The sequence below is a fragment of the Lutra lutra genome, chromosome 4 (assembly GCF_902655055.1).
Source record: "Lutra lutra chromosome 4, mLutLut1.2, whole genome shotgun sequence".
Lineage (NCBI taxonomy): Eukaryota > Metazoa > Chordata > Mammalia > Carnivora > Mustelidae > Lutra > Lutra lutra.
The window spans coordinates 161,872,783-161,889,228 of NC_062281.1; the positions used below are offsets into that span (position 1 = coordinate 161,872,783).

Consider the following 16,446-nt stretch of genomic DNA (forward strand, 5'->3'; position numbering starts at 1 on the left):
GCTCATCACCAGCAAGTAAGTAGGGGCCTCTTCTCCCAACAGAATTCCCTCCCTCATCCTACAAGGACCCAGCCTTTATAATAGGAATAGTAAAGTTATTTTTTCTAGTGCCCCCCCCAAAAGAAGAAGAAATTTGGACATACATAGAGAAGAGAATATAAAGGCACAGAAGATAGCCACCTATAAGCCAAGGAGAAAGGCCTAGAACAAATCCCTCCCTCATGACCTTCAGAAGAAAGCAATCACTGCTGATACCTTGACCTTAGACTTGTAGCTTCTGTAAGTGTGAGAAACAAGTTTCTGTTGTTTAAGTCACCCATTCTGTGGTACTGTTACAGCAGGCCTAGCAAAGTAATACCTATTTAAATTACCTCATAACTGTAGAAACTTAGATCAAGTATGTCAAGAAACTATGGAATTGTATAGCAAGCCACAAGGTCAAGAAAGATGTCAAAAACAAGTGACAGCTAAACTCCATTTAAGTAATTGGTGTTAACCACACAATGGGCTAAGTGGTGGGCTGTTCCAGATAGAAAGGACCAGAGAAAAAGACTAACTTCCAGCATGCTTCCCTCCATCTACTTTTTTTTTAAAGATTTTATTTATTTGACAGACAGAAATCACAAGCAGGCAGAGAGGCAGGCAGAGAGAGGAGGAAGCAGGCTCCCTGCCGAGCAGAGAGCCCTATGTGGGACTCGATCCCAGGACCCCAAGATCATGACCTGAGCCAAAGGCAGAGGCTTAACCCACTGAGCCACGCAGGCGCCCCCTCCGTCTACTTTTTTTTTTTCTCTACTTTTTAATCCACGTGATCCATCCTCTCGACAGTGCCAGTGCTGTGTTGCTGAGACACTAATCAAACCAAGTTAGTCTTGCTCCAAACTCTTCCTTGACTTCCTGCTATATTCAGAATAAAAGCAAAATCTTAACTGTTTCCTGTTCTCTCCATCACCAGGCCCTACCTAATTTCAGCATTATTTCATGCCATTCTACCCCCACTCACTTTTAGTTTCTATCACAGAGAACTTTTTTAGGTTTTTCCAACACCTTCTTCCAGTTTCAAGGCTTTCCCCATAACCTATCCAATTTGCATACTCCCACTCACCTCTTTTAACTAATTAATCCCTATTCATCCTTCATATCTCAGCTGATTAAATCAGTACACTCCTCACTCTGAGCTTTCATAGCACTTCTTCCAAGTGTAATTAAACGAATTATGCAATTAAAGTCTGCTCCGTTAAACTGCAGGGACCTGTGTGTCTTGGTCTCCTGGGTGCAGCATCGTGTCTAACTCACAAGTAAGTACCCAATAAACACTTGAATGAAGAGCAATGGTTCCACTGGAAATCTAAAATTAGTTTTGTGTGACTTAGGTTCAGAAGAATTTTTCAAAAACCCTCCTAAAACCTCAGTGGCCTTTGGCGGGACTAGAAAATACCTAAGATAAGGACCTTAAGATAGGTGCAGAGTGACAAGTTTTCAGACTCACTCTACCTCCTTCAGATAGCCTACGCACACTGACTTAAGTGTCTGAGAGAAAGCTTCTATCCACAGCCACCTTCCCTGATTTTGCAACCTGGGACTCCTGAACTTCTGAATAGCTCAGAAGTTTTGGCTTTTGGCTCTTCCTAGTCCTAAAAGTAGGCGCTGAACAAGGAGGTGAGGTGGGGTGGGAACTGAAGACCCAGCCCCAGAAATGCCAGGAAACCACAGGACTCTTACTACCTTGATCTCTCACCCTGAGACACCTGGGACAGCACGTAGCACTGAGAGCTGCCACCAGAAGGCGCTACTCCCTCAAGGTACCTAATTCAAGAAACTAGAAATGGGCATTCAGCCACACATCCGTTTCTCCAGAAACAAAAGAGGAAGGAAGTCTGGGCTTGGGGCAGGTGGCATCCAGCATCCCTCAGTCCAGCATTCCTAAAGGAAATAATTTCCATCTCAGGTCTGGCCAGACAAGTAAGACAAGCAAGTAGTGTGGATGCTCCAATAACTTTATTAATTCCTTTCTGCACGTGGGAGGACCTTGTAGCTGGAGAGCTGGAAGGAAACCAGGAAGTGGGGGTCCTCAGTACGGATCATTAAAGGGGTACAGAGGGTGCCCTGCATCTCTCGGGACCTTCTTCCCATCCACCTGGAAAGAGAGACGGGTGGCTCTATTAGTAGGAGCTCACATTCCAAAGACACAGCATCTTTCCCTGAATCTTTCTGATCACCACCTGTATAGAGCACTATGCCAGATAGTAGTACAGGACCCGGGCCTCAGAGAATGCCAATGTCGACACCACTCCAGCAAACCACAGCCTCGTATATACCTGCCCCTGAGCCTAAGAGCTTAAGGTCTCAGCTGAAATAAGGAATATTTATTTTCTTATCTGTAACAGGCTTCAAGCCAACCTCAATCCCTCTACCAAGGTTAAGAAGGCCTTCTAGGTTCCTCTCATTTATACCATTTACTGAGAACTTGCTATGGTGCCAGGAACTGGGATCATTTTATAGACAAAAAACTGAGGCTTGTAAAAGTGAAATAACTTGTTCTAAGTCACAAGATATCGAGGCAGGATCGGGACTCACAGGCTATAATGCTTTACCCCGAACCATACTACTTCCCCAAGCTTAATAAAAAGGAGCCCGCTGTGTCCAGGACAGCAATCCTACCAACAACATCCCGCCTCTCCTCTGACCACCAAGGTTGAGGCCAGACTGGGGCCAGAATTCCTCCCCAAATCTTACATTCCCTAACTCTGGCAGCTGATATATACTCACTGTAAGCATGGGCACAATGTATCGCCAATTTTTATTCAGGGCATCCAGCTGCTTCATCTCCTCTAGGCTAAACGTAAAGTCAAACACCTGGGGATGGGAAGTGGGGGTCAAAAAGCCAGTTTCGCATGCAGAAGTTGAGATTCCAGAACACTGCCTTCTTGCCAGGCAGAATCAGAGCCAGACTGTGCACCATGGGTTAAAGACGACACAATTCACCACCAAGTACCTGAATGTTCTGGAGGATATGTGAAGGGGTGATGCTCTTGGGAATGCAGATCACTTTCCGCTGCACCTGCCACCTAAGGTGGGGATTGAAGCGCATGAGGAAGAGGAGTCAGTCCTCACAAGCACTGTCTCCTCACCACACAGCCTTCTCAAAAATCCTGGAGTCCCTGAGCCGCAGGGGAATAGGGGACATGCCTCAGGTTAGCTTCCCCCCAATTACATGGCAGGATTAGCAGCTTCATTCAGGACAAGGCCTCAACCCTGGCCTCCCAACCCAGGGGCCCTCACCCACCTCCTTTCCCCAACACTGCCCGCACCTGAGCAGGATCTGAGCTGGAGACCGGCCATACTTTTTAGCCAGGGCCAGGACGACTGGCTCCTCAAGTAGGACCGGTTCATCAGGATCACGCCAAGCTCGATCAGAGGAGCCCAGAGGGCTATAAGCAGTCACCTCCAGGCCGCGTGCTTGGCAGTGGGCAATCAGCTCCTTCTGAGCCAAGTACGGGTGACATTCCACCTAAAACAAGGAAAAATCCACCACTACAGGCTGGCCCCGCCCAGCTTGCAAGGTCCTACCCAGTCGTGCACCATCTCTGCCCATCTTGCACTGCTGACTGCCCCACTTTTGCTTGGCCCACTTTTCCCATTCAGCTTTCTAATATTCTTGTATTTGATATAAACCAATACATACTACTTGTTCTCCCTGACATAACCTTACCCTTTATATGTATATTATTCACATTTATTTCCATTGTGCTTGAATCAAAAAGACTTTTTTTTTGAAAGATTTTATTTATTTATTTGATAGAGAGAGAGAGAGCACAAGTAGGCAGAGAGGCAGGCGGGGGGGCCGGTAGCACTCTCCCAGAACCCTGAGATCACGACCTGACCCGAAGGCAGAGGCTTTACCCACTGAGCCACCCAGGCGCCCCGAATCAAAAAGACTTCTTAGCCCCCCCCCTTTTCTTTAAGATTTTATTTATTAGAGAGACAGAGAGAGAGCACAAGTAGGCAGAGCAGCAGGCAGAAGGAGAGGTGGAAGCAGACTCCCTGCTGAGCAAGGAGCCTAATGAAGGACTTGATGCCAGGACCCTGAGATCATGACCTGAGCTAAAGGCAGCCGCTTAACTGACTGAGCCACACAGGCGCCCCTAGCCCTTTTCTAATTCCAGTGTAGTTAACTCAGTATCTATCTATCTATCTACTTATCTACCTACCCCCCTTCCTTCCTTTTCAAGATTTTATTTATTTGAGAGAGAGAGAAGCAGACTCCCTGCTCGAAAGGAACCCGATGCAGGGCTTGATCCCAGGACTTTGGGATCATGACCTGAGCTGAAGGCAGACGCTTAATGGACTGAGCCACCCAGGTGCCCCAATGCCCTACTTTATGTAGAGAATTTCTACAGCAACACTTCTGAAAACATGTTAGCCATCTCCATGAGGAGACCCATCATCTGCTCACTCATGTTTTTGTTCACACACACCCCCCCCAAAACCAACAGATCTGCTCTGCTATGCTCACCTGCAGGACAGCTGGGCGCACAGAGGCCACACTGAGCACATCATCAATCTGTCGACTGCTGAAGTTGGATAGGCCCAGTGCCCGTACCAGCCCCTTAGCCACCAGTGCCTCCAGAGCCTTCCAGGTCTCCTTGTAGTGGGTAGAATCATAGCGGATAGTCCCATCGGCATTCTTAGGGAAAGGGTTGTCTCCCCGCCTAGGTGAAAGACAGCCCCCCAACGAGTGGGCACAAATGCAAGGCTTCTGCCTTACCTGACCATCCAGTCGCTCTGTGTCCTCATACTAAGCCCAGAAAGGGCCAAACACCAAGAATAAGAAACAAGCGTGGTTTTTCGTCCTTTCAGGTCATGACCCAGGCATTTACTCTCTATAGAATGCCCATTCCCTCTCCTCTTTTTTCTAGACCCAGACTGTATCTCCTCTTCTCTCCTCTGAGAAGTCTTTCTGAATTTCTTCTTCCTCTTCCTCCTTGCAGGCTCTGGCAACCGTCTTCTAGGACAGCACAGAGCTGACAGTGAGGCTTTCACAGCCTCTGCTGGAGCTGATTCTCCACTGCAACCCCAGGCTTAGCTCAGCAGAAGCTAGCAGTTTCTGGAATGAACAAAGGGAGCAGCAGGGACCACTCACATGCCCCTGAGATACCCACTGTGGGAGGTTACGCTCCTTTTCTGTAGCTAAACTCCCAACACAATAACACAGAAGGCTGGGTTCCCGTGGAGAGCTGAGGCATGATCCCCTCCTGCTCTGCTACTGTGCCTTACAGGTCACTAACACAACTCCCCCAACACCCGACTGCCCGGATGAAGACCCTGGCAAGGCTCACTCAAATGCGTAAGGCCAGTGCATCAGGTACAGGTCCAAATACTCCAGCTGGAGGTCAGCCAGCGTCTTCCGGAGGGCAGGCTCCACATCCTCAGGGTGGTGTTTAGTGTTCCACAGCTTCGAAGTCACAAACAGCTCCTCTCTCGGCACCGCCTGGTCCATGGGGCAGGGCCCACAGTGAGAGGAGCCGTGGGCACCCAGTCTCACCCACCCTCACCTCTGTGAGAGAGGACTTAGAAGGAAGATGCTGCCAGATCCCTCCAGCCAGGTGTCCAGCCTTCTCACCCCAGCCCTCTGTAGCCCCTATCCTCACCTTGCCAGGTCCCACATTCTCCTTCAGGGCCTCCCCGATCTCGGTCTCATTGCCGTAGATAGCAGCACAGTCAATGTGGCGGTAGCCTACACTCAGGGCGTACTTAACAGCTGCTTTCACCTGCCAGATGAGAGAAGCAGAGATTTCAGCTGTTGGCCTAGGCCAAAAACTGCCCTCCTGAGGGACACTGCTGGGGGAGGGGCAGGAATATACCACTGCAGTCATCAGAAAGTAGGAGCAAGAAGATGAAAGATGGCTCTAGTCTAGGGGACCAGAAGCCTCTTCAGAGACTCTAAACCTTTTGTGCCAACCCAATAACCCCCAAGATTTCCTCCTACCCAAGCAATCTCAGTGCAGCCCAGGAAAAATTAACATTGTATTCCCAGTTAGATGCTCAGAAGATGGACAGATACATTGACAGGGAACAGAAGTATAAGTCATAGAGACTGGTTCTCTAGACCTGAGGAGCTGGTTAGAGAAACATGATACATAGGTAAATAATTTGTAGGCTAAGGACACACGGTGAGACCCTTATGGAGCCCTGTAGACCAACTGAGCTCTGGGAATTCAGTGAAGCAGAAGAGCTCTGAGAGAGGGAAAAATTTAAGGAAGGCAGAAAAGTGAGATGGAAGCTAGGCCCAGAGCCCTCTGTCAGGAGAAAAGAAAGCAGACAGAAGTCGGAGGACAGGTCAGTCAATCTGCTAGAAAACAGACTAGAAACCTGGCATCAGAAGCAGAACCAAGGGTGCCACGGCCTTGCCATTTATGATCCCCATCTAGGTACAGCTCTTACTATCCAGATGTACTCTCCTCAGCTCTCCCTTCATCCCCTCATGTACTCCCCTTATCCCATACCCCGCACCCACCCCCGTCTTGGCTGCCCAGTTCTGATCGCCACCCTCTGTCCTTTCCTAGATCCTAGACTTGCCCTGGGCCATGTCAGTGCCTGCCTAGGGCATAAAGACCCTGACTCCAGGGTTCTAGGCTGCAGGAGGAAGGAAAGCAAAGGGAAAAGAGGCAGAGCACACCACAAATACCAGCACACCACAAATACCACCCAGAGAGAAGAGGTTATATTCTCCCTGCCAGACTCCCTCTCAAACTTAATCCCTAAACTTCTCTAAACTCTGACTCAAATTTCCAAAGAACAAGGAAGCAGCCCTGGGAAGATGCCCCACCCCAGGAGGGAGCTGCATCTCTAGTTATGACAACCCTAGGAAAGCAGGTCTCTATTCCCACACTCCCTAAGCTGGAAGAGTCTGTATCAGGGTTTATTAAATTTCAGCTAGCAGCTGCCCTTTTTTTTTTTTTCCACCTACGAATGATTTTTACATCTTTAAATGGTTACATAAATACATAATCACTCCCATTTTTTTTAATTAATTTATTTGACAGTCAGAGATCACAAGCAGGCAGAGAGGCAGGCAGAGAGGAGGAAGCAGGCCCCCTACAGAGCAGAAAGCCCGACATGGGGCTCGATTCCAGGACCCTGGGATCATGACCTGAAGCTGAAGGCAGAGGCTTTAACCCACTGAGCCACCCAGGCGCCCCTAATCGCTCCCATATTGCCACCTGTCCAGCAAAATCTAAATTATTAAGCATCTGGTTCTTTAAGAAAAAGTTTGCTAACCCTTGGTCTGAGCAGCTGACATAGCTATTCTTCAAACCCCGACACCTGCCATGTGCCTACCTTTGGACTGAGCACTGGGGAGTAGCCCGGCCCTTAAGGAGCCCCGTGTGAGAGAGGGAGAAGGATCACAGCACAGAGTGTTAAGTGCCGTATTAGGGGGCAGCACAGGGCCAGGCACAGGGAGGTCCCATGTCTGCCACAGCACTCAGTGCAGATCCAATTAGGGAAAGGGTTCCTCCCTATTCCCTTGGCCCTTCTGGGCCCCTCAGCCCTTCCTCTGAATCACCTCAGGAAGCCAAGGGCTCACTGCTTGTCTCTTCTTCCCTTGTCTCTTCCCACTGCCCTGCAGGCTTATCTGATACTATATGAAATGGAGTATAGCAATGGGGCAGCTATAGAAAATTCAGGGACCCTCTCCCAAATTCTGCCTTTTCCCTAGCAGAGATATAAGAAGCCCTCCTCTCCTTCCTCCATCTCTCACCTGGCCAGGATCGCTCTTCCAGGTGCCCAGCCCAATCAGGGGCATCTTCTGCCCAGTATGCAGGAGGACACACGAAGTCGCCATTGCCCCCTGAAACACAGATGGGAAGAGAATGGAGTGGGGTCAGTGTTGCTGCTTGATCCTCACTGGTCAAGACTCCTATAAAACATGGGTGGTAACGGGAGCAAGAGGTGACAGAACAAACAACACAGTTGTACACACGTGCCTGTGAGCAGAGGGCAGCTAAGACAGGGTAGCCCGAACCAACTAAGGCCAGGAGCTCCTGGACAAACATTAACCGGACCACCGGCCTGGGTGCCCTTCCTTCTGCCAGGCTAAAGGCCTGTGTTAGAGACTTCCGATACCAAGAGACCAAGGTGAGTGACTCCCTGAAGTACCCAGCCTTGACTATGTAACGTCTCAGGCCGGGGCAAGACTGGCTAAAGCCATTATGAGTCTGAGTGAGACCAGGTGACAGACTGGATTCAGGACAGGTCCCTTATCCGAGGATGAAATGAACAGTCCCAGGAGGCTATCAGAAACTACAGATGCTCCTAGTCCCTGACAGAGAGGTCTGATTGCCATGCAGCTAGGCCTGAGTGGGCTCTTTAACAGTAAGCAGACCATTTTTTATTTATTTTTTTTTAAAGATTTTATTTATTTATTTGACAGAGAGAAATCACAAGTAAGCAGAGAGGCAGGCAGAGAGAGAGGAGGAAGCAGGCTCCCTGCAGAGCAGAGAGCCCGATGTGGGGCTCGAACCCAGGACCTGGGATCATGACCTGAGCCGAAGGCAGCGGCTTAACCCACTGAGCCACCCAGGCGCCCCAGCAGACCATTTTTTAGATGAAAAACAAACAAAACAAAAAACTCAAGAGAGGTGAAGTTAAATTAAAAGAGAGAGAGAGAAAGATGAAGTTATTTGCCCCCAAATCAATAGCTGAGAAGTGGCAGAGCGAAGGATCCAAGAAGGAACCAATGGATAAAGGCAAGAAAAGGGCAGGTCAACACAGTCATAATATTTATGTCCAGCACATATCACAGCATGCTACAGAAAAGCAAATGACTTCTGTTAGGGCAAGGACCAGGAAATATTGACATTGGCTTTTAAGAGTAAGTTGGGCTTTCCCAAGAGTCAAGGGGAGAAGGCTTTCCAGGAAGGGGAATTAGACACAGCAGAAAGCAGTAAGTTACAAACACAAGAAAATTTCCAACTGAACAAAACAGGTGGATGACTGGAGCAACCCTCTTTGGAGAGCTCTGAAAATCAGAAGTCTCCAAACGGCCCAAGAATACTCATTCAGTCAGCAAATGACGAATGTGACGAATGTTCCGAATGTTCCGGGCCTTGTGCTAGGCCTAAGAGACACACACATTCAAATAGAGTCCCTGCCATTTTGGAGTTTACGGGCTGGTGTGATGAGGACAGTCGGTATCAGCACAATATGTTAAGACAGGACCAAAATCTGTACAAAGGCTACAAGAAAAGAGCAACCCTGCAAGAATGGCTTCCTGGAGATACTATCTGAGCCTTTTTTTAAGGTTTTATTTTTAAGTAATCTCTATTCCCAATGTGGGGCTCAAACTCACAACCCCGCAATCAAGTTTCACACTCAGGATGCCTGGATGGCTGGCAGTTAAGCGTCCAACTCTTGATTTCAGCTCAGGTCATGATCTCAGGGTTGTGAGATTCGCCTCTGCACTGGGTGTGGGGACTTAAGATTCTCCCTCTGCCCCAAACCCCCAATCTAAAAAAAAAAAAAGGAAAAAATTTTCTCTCTCTCCCCCCTCACACCTGCTCCCCCCAAAAAAAGTTGCATGCTCTACCAACTAAGCCAGCAAGGTGCCCAAGTCAAGTCTTTTTTTTTTTTTTATTAAAGATTTATTTATTTATTTGACAGACAGAAATCACAAGTAGGCAGAGAGAGAGAGAGGGTGAAGCAGGCCCCCCACTGAGAAGAGAGCCTGATGCGGGCTTCGATCCCAGGACCCTGAGATCATGACCTGAGCCGAAGGCAGAGGCTTTAACCCACTGAGCCACCCAGGCGCCCCCAAGTCAAGTCTTGATGAACAGGAATTATCCAAGCAAAAGAGAAAAGAGAAAGAATGTTTGCCCTAAGAGCCAGTAAGAGAGAAATAACCTTTTCCCTTGATCTCATCAGTACTAGAAATATCACTCCCTTGGGATTGATTTCATTGCCAGCAATAACTTAATAAATATAACCTTTGTTTCCAAGTCCTGAAAATATTAGTATTTTCCTGGTAGAGCAGGAAATAAGATAAGTTGTAAGTATAGCTGACATATCAAAATTTTCATTCCTAATACTTCCGACTCTGGAAGAATTTCATAGCCTAGCATAACCTGGTTATGGAGACCGCCTTCTTCTGCTAGAACAAAACCAAAAATGTTCAGTCTGTGTAGCAAACCACAGATCACTAGAAGGCAATGCTGTTACCAAACTTCCCGGGGACACAAACTTCCCAAGGGATCAGGCAAGCATGTCTGGACTTCACAGGAGGAACTGGCCTGCCAGCTGCCACCAGGGTCTGTGGCTGGTTTCCTGGGCTCGTTCCCCAACAGGGGACCTGTCGGCCTCTCCCAGATTTCCCAGCACACATTAGAGAACTCTGAAATTACACATGGACTTAAGGCTGAAAGCTTGAACAAAAGCCTGGTCTGAGGCAAAAAAGAAGAAACCTGATGCTTGCTTCTTCCCTTCTTTTGATGGTGAAACTAAAAACCCAAACGGCTGAGGCATGGGGGAGCAGGGCTCATAGAAGGAACACCTAACGAAGAGCTTCAAAGAACAAGAGCTCCAAAGGAGAGAATGGAGGGGCCGCAGGAGAGAGCAAATGTTTTTCTCTGAGACAGAAGTCAGAGTCTGCCAGCTCTTGACTTCCTCCTCATCTTCTGCCTCACACATTGGCATTCCAGCCCTCTCCTGCCTTAACAGGCTCTGAAGTTGTAAGGAACTGCCTGGCTTGGCCTCTGGCAGCACTCAGAAACCCTCATGTTAACTTGGGAGAGATTTTACCCATGAACGAGAAAACCTGGCTGTGTGTGGGGAGGGGAGGTATAAGGACTCAGGTTTTAGGGGCACCTAGCTGGCTCACTCGGTAGAGCATGCAATTCTTGATCTTGGGGTTCCAAGTTCAAGCTCCACATTCTTTAAAAAAGCGGGGGGGGGGGGGCTGGGTGGCTCAGTGGGTTAAGCCTCTGCCTTTGGCTGTCATGATCTCGGGGTCCTGGGATGGAGCCCCGCATTGGGCTCTCTGCTCAGCGGGGAGCCTGCTCCCCCGCCCTCTCTCTGCCTGCCTCTCTGTCTACTTGTGATCTGTCAAATAAATAAAATCTTGAAAAAAATTAAAAATTAAAAAAAAAGGGGGGGACTCAGGTTTTATTATTCCCAAGTCATCACCTACACCTACGTTCCTTCTCTCTGGGGTTATCTTCCCTTCTCAGAGGAGGGCTCTTTAGCTCCTGCCTGGATGCAAGAACTCCAAAACACAGGAGAAAGAGGAAGCAGTGTTTACATGAGTGTTCTCTGGCTGCATGGGCCTTTCTTCTACTTCCCATACATGTCAGTGTCCCTCAGAGTTCCGTCCCCAGTCCTCTTCCCACTCCCTAGTTAAGCTCATGTCTTCAGTTACCACATTAAGCACTGATTCTGCCCACCCCAGTTCTGGATATTCAACTCCCTCTGGAAATCTCCACCAGTATGTCCTATAGGGATGTAAGACTCAGCATGTCCAAAACTCTACTTGTCAAATCCAGCAGCGAAGCACAAAGGAACAGTTCAAGGCCTGGGGTTGCACACACCAAGGTTTGAATCAGCACCCCTCCCTCATTTTAAAGAGATGCTGTATCTAAAGCACTTTGCACAGTGCCTGACCCATGCTCTTCTGTATACTCTCTTACCAGGGACTCAAGGCCCTGTATAACAACTTGTTAAAGCAAACATGTTCATAGTATAATCTGTGGGGTCTTGAAAAGCCATCTAAATAATGTTTTTCAGTTCAGGTGGCATTTCTGCCAAATAGATAATGGTATTATCTATCAGATTATGGTTTTGACAGGTGATGGGTAGGATAATATATCCTTATCTGTACTCCTAAGAAGCTAGCATGGAAAACCACTTTAAATATGTAACTGTGGCCAAGATTTGGTCTATTTGGCTGGGTTAAAAATCCTGTTAATATTGGTAAATATTTTTTTATAAAGGCATAGTCTGCTCTGGACTGTAATGCCAAACTTAAGACTTCTGGAACACTTCATGTACTTCTTGATGTATGTGAAAAGAATTTTAAAATACCTATTTCTTAAGTCTTTCTCCAGCCCATCCATATCAACCTCCACTGACCACTACTGCTCTGAACCACCCATTTCTCTGCTTCCAGTGTGGCCACTCTCCCCACAATCCATTCACTAACTGACCATGTGACCCCGAGGCTCAAACTCTTCCAACACTCCTTGCCAACCTTCAGGATAAAGTCTACATTCCTTAGTAATACCTTTCTTAACCTGGCTCCTACCTTCCTCATTTTTCCACCTCTTCATTGTAAACTCCCGATTTCAGACTTTGCAGAACCAGCCACCACTTACTTCAGTCCCGGCGCACTTTGCTTCCCAAAGTCCCAGCCTGGCCTGGCTAGGGGCAGCTCACCCTTCAGCTGGCACTTGCTGCTCCCATGCACCCATAGCTGTGCGCATAGCTGCCATTGTTGGTTTATACTGCTTTCCCTCACAAACCAGGGTATTCCTTCAGGTCAGAGCATATCATCTTTTTGAGCCCCTCACTCCTGGAGTGCCTCCCCATAGATACACATAGAAACTCACACGTGAGCACACCCACACACACAAACACACTAAACACACACACAATGGCAAAGCCGAGAGCGTGACAGCTTAGGTGGGGGGTACATTTGAAGAAGTCCTGCCTTCATCACCTTCTTTCTTTCCTTCTTGGGTAACCTAGAAAGAATCATCTCTAGAAAATATCAAAGCACTTACCATTTTCAGAAAAAAAAACAAAACAAAAACCAGTTGCTTCATACAGAATGAAACTGGGATTGCTCCTGTACAAATAAGAGAACCGAGATCTTGGGGAAGGTAACAGGCTTGATCAGAACCATTGAGACTCTTTTAGGAGGTCTTGCAGCCTGAATATAGGTAAGCTGAAGGGAAGAGTTAGTTAATAGTAACTCCCATCTGATGACAGTTCAGATTCCATCCGGTCTCCCTGTAACAGAGGTCTGAGGCAATAGAAAAACATGCCCTAACTTCCCCAAACCCAAGGCAGGTGCCTAAGTAAGCTAAGTCTACCCACTTCGGCCATTTCCAGAAGTATTTCTGCAATCCCACAGGAAAGGCCAGAGTTCCTGCAAAAATGATGTTGGTAAGCAAACAAAAAGAAGAGGCCAACTAAAACTTACTGAGCACTTTAAAAACTTTATTTTACTTAATCTTCACTACAGTTCCGACGTAGAAACTCACTTCATCGGTCTGAAAACTGAGGTCCAGAGAAACTGAGGAATTTTCCAAGATCACAGAGTTCAAATCCGAAACCGAGTCAGACTTCCTCCAGAGACCCCGCTCTCTGGTCTATTCCGGGGCGGGAAAGAGGAGTTGGGGGCTGCAGCAGGAGAAACTCACCTCGGCTGGAGCACAGAGCGTGAACAAGACAATGTGATCTCTGCTTCGTTCTGCGGCCTGCCAACGATCCAAGAGGTCTCAGCTTCTGGAACCGGTGGGCTGCAAGGAAAGTTGGCCTAATGGTGAAGGCAGGGACCTAGCTTGAGCCTGGCGGTGGAGAGGAAGCTTCACCCGGTGGAGGGGAGAGGGCCGGGCTTTCAGCATCACGCGCAGCGGTCGACCCCACCCCTGCCCCCCGTGAAGAGCGGGAGGGCGGAAGCCAGAGCTGCGAGCCTGCACCATCTCCTCCTCCCGCTGCTAGTGATCGGATTGGCTGTTTAAACACACTTCACTGCGCAGGTTTGGAGGACTGGGCGCCGGGTGAAGCGTCAGCCGCCGGCCACGTGGGAAGCTTCAGCGGCTGGGGAGGACCTCTGCTGGCCCACAGTGCACTGCGCGCTGCGGCAACGTCGCTCTAGGCTGCTGGGGCTCCTTCCGCCCGCGGCGGAGGATGCTCTGGGGTGACACGTTGCAGGTGCAGCTGGTGTCTCCTCTATTTTCGGATTCGCCGAACCAGCTTGCTCGCCTCTCCCACAGAGTCGGGTTGGCCGGGTTTCCAGCGTATACCTAAACTAGCCCCGTTATTCAGTCAAGCAAGCAGGCTGGGAGAGTAGCCGCAGCGTAAAAGTTGTACCAAGGAAGACCTCGGGCCCCTGGGCTCCAAGAGGCAGGAAGTTCGTGGTCCCTGTATCTGGACTGTGGACCCTGTCCGCGCATTATTGTGTCAGTACTGTGCTAGACTTTATAAACATGTTTTTATTGACTCTTCACAACAACCCTGTAAAGGCAATGTTCTTTTTAATTTTTTGTAAGCCTTTTAATTGAAGTATAGTAGAGCATAAATAGAGAAAAATGCATAAATATTAAACGTACAGCTCTGCGTTTTTGTGGGTTTTTTTTTCCCCCAATGTAACTGTTATCCAGGTGAAGATAACAGACGTTACCAGCACACTGGAAGCCGCCTGTGAGGGAGATATTCATGTTGCATTTTACAGGTTGGATAGACTTAGCCAAGTAAAGCAGCTTGCCCAAAGTCACACAGCTATTAAGTTACAGATTTTATTTTTGAAATACCCCTTGCTGTTTGGACTGAGAGGTATCTTGCATTTTATGTGTTTTCCACTCTGAGTAGCTCTTGCCTTTCACTCGCCATACTTAATTTTCCCTGCCCCTCTGTTCTTTTCCATCTTTTTTTGCCCCCTGGATTATTCCCCCACTGTTGCCTCAATACAGGCGATGTCCTGATAGACCAAATATCCAAATTTTGACGCCATCGGTCCTCATAAAGACTTAGATTCCAGCTTATGTGATCAGAATTTTATATCCCTCAAACTGATCTTAGCCTAGCAAAGAGTTGCCTTCAAGGGACACATGCCATATATTCCCATCCCTCCCACCTTTCTGCAGGGTCTGACAGACTCCCTATCTTTTTCTGCTGTCTGAATTCTTAAAAGTCTGAAGTGCAACTGCTAAGGTCTTCTCCTTCCCCAGTGTTGGGGCTTTTGCTCTTAGTTCTGGTGCCAGGGAATGTTTCATACAAAGCACAAAGCTATCCCTCCAAGAGTTTTCAAAGCGGCAGTCCTCAGATTGTAAAACAGATCCGCTCAGGAACACACCACCCCTTTTCCAACCACCCTCCCATTTTACAAAAGACAAGCCTCTCAGCCAACTTCTAAAAGGGTCTTGCCCCATGTGAAAACAAGGAGGTGAAGAACAGCCTGAGAGGTAGGAGGAGACCACGTGAATGAGTTGTCTCAAATTCCAAGGGAAAGGAGTAGTTAGGTAGGCAGGATAGTAGGAATGTGTTGTTTTGGCTGTCCAGTGTCCATTCCTCCCTCTTTTGGAGAATTTCTTCCTCCTCACTGGATCCAGTTCAACAGTCATTAATTCAGATACCTGGCCTCCCTGGCCAACATGTATGTGAATGACCCAAGATATGCTAACTGGATATTCCTTTCTTGAGTTTGAATTATTAATATAGTCATCAAAAGACTAAAATCAGCAGAATTTCATGCTTTTCATCATGAAATGCATTTCACTAGCATCTTGCCAAAGCTGTCAGGCAATCTCTGCTAATAGGACTTCCCAAAGCCACCTGCATCCTGCCAATTCCCTGCCATACCTTCCCTTTGGTCTTGCAAGTTCTCCTATAGCCTTCCCAAAAAGCTGTTTTTTCCTTTGGTTAGAGCCAGTGTTTGTTGCTTACAATCAAAGAAGCTTAACAAACATAAATGAGTAAAAATAGTATCAGTCGGGCAGCACCAGTGGCTCAGTCCTTAAGCTTCTCCCTTCGGCTGAGGTCATCATGCCAGGGTCCTGGGCTCAAGCCCCAGGTTGGGCTCTCTGCTCAGTGGGAAAGCCTACTTCTTCCACTCCCACTCCCCCTCCTTGCGCTCCCTCTCTCCACTGTCTCTCTCTGTCAAATTAATAAAATTTTTTTTAAGATTTTATTTATTTATTTGACAGACAGAGACACAGCGAGAGAGGGAACACAAGCAGGGGAGCTGCAGAGGGAGAAGCAGGCCTCCTGCCCAGCAGGAAGCCCAAAGTGGGGCTGATCCCAGGACCCTGGGATCATGACCTGAGCCGAAGGCAGACCCTTAACAACTGAGCCACCCAGGTGCCCCAATAAAATCTTAAAAAAAAAAAAAAAAGAATAAAAATTGTTTAAAAAAAATGATATCAGATGCTGCAGGAAGAAGAGGAAGAGGAAGTAAATCACAGGGAACTCTAAAAAAAAGAGGTAATGAGGGGTGCCTGGGTGGCTCAGTCGGTTCATGTCATGATCCAAGGGTCCTGAGATCCAGCCCTCCATGGGCTCCCTGCTCAGCAGGGAGCCTGCTTCTCCCTCTTCCTCTACCACTGCCCCCTGCTTGTGATCTCTGTGTCAAATAAATAAAATCTTTTCAAGATTTTTTTTATTATTTATTTGAGAGACAGACAGAGATAGTGAGAGAGAGCATGAACAGGGAGGAGAGAGAGAAGGAGAAGC

General features: G+C 48.0%; 1 protein-coding gene across 2 annotated transcripts; it reads right to left on the reverse strand.

Moving 5' to 3' along the window:
* Positions 1 to 1,976: 1,976 nt before the first annotated feature.
* On the reverse strand, positions 1,977 to 13,700 carry AKR1A1 (aldo-keto reductase family 1 member A1). 2 transcript variants are annotated; one of them, XM_047727831.1, is made up of 9 exons: positions 13,416 to 13,700; positions 7,763 to 7,852; positions 5,652 to 5,771; positions 5,340 to 5,491; positions 4,517 to 4,712; positions 3,312 to 3,511; positions 2,996 to 3,068; positions 2,770 to 2,856; positions 1,977 to 2,137 (listed from the first exon to the last, which is right to left on the reverse strand). In XM_047727831.1, exons 2-9 carry the CDS (start codon positions 7,844 to 7,846, stop codon positions 2,072 to 2,074), a joined length of 978 nt encoding a protein of 325 aa, XP_047583787.1. In that variant the 5' UTR covers positions 7,847 to 7,852; positions 13,416 to 13,700; the 3' UTR covers positions 1,977 to 2,071. The 2 variants fall into 2 exon arrangements, with proteins under 2 accessions (XP_047583787.1, XP_047583788.1); XM_047727832.1 differs by lacking the exon at positions 13,416 to 13,700 and adding an exon at positions 9,385 to 9,403.
* Between the last annotated feature and the right edge of the window lie 2,746 nt (positions 13,701 to 16,446).

Bases quoted from the DNA above. Each gene is read 5' to 3' on its own strand.
- AKR1A1 (XM_047727831.1), bottom strand. From the start codon at position 7,846: ATGGCGACTTCGTGTGTCCTCCTGCATACTGGGCAGAAGATGCCCCTG. The intron at 5,492-5,651 runs GTGAGGATAGGG...CCCATGGACCAG, and splicing joins AGAATGTGGGACCTGGCAAG to GCGGTGCCGAGAGAGGAGCT. The intron at 2,857-2,995 runs GTACTTGGTGGT...TCCCATCCCCAG, and splicing joins ATATCCTCCAGAACATTCAG to GTGTTTGACTTTACGTTTAG.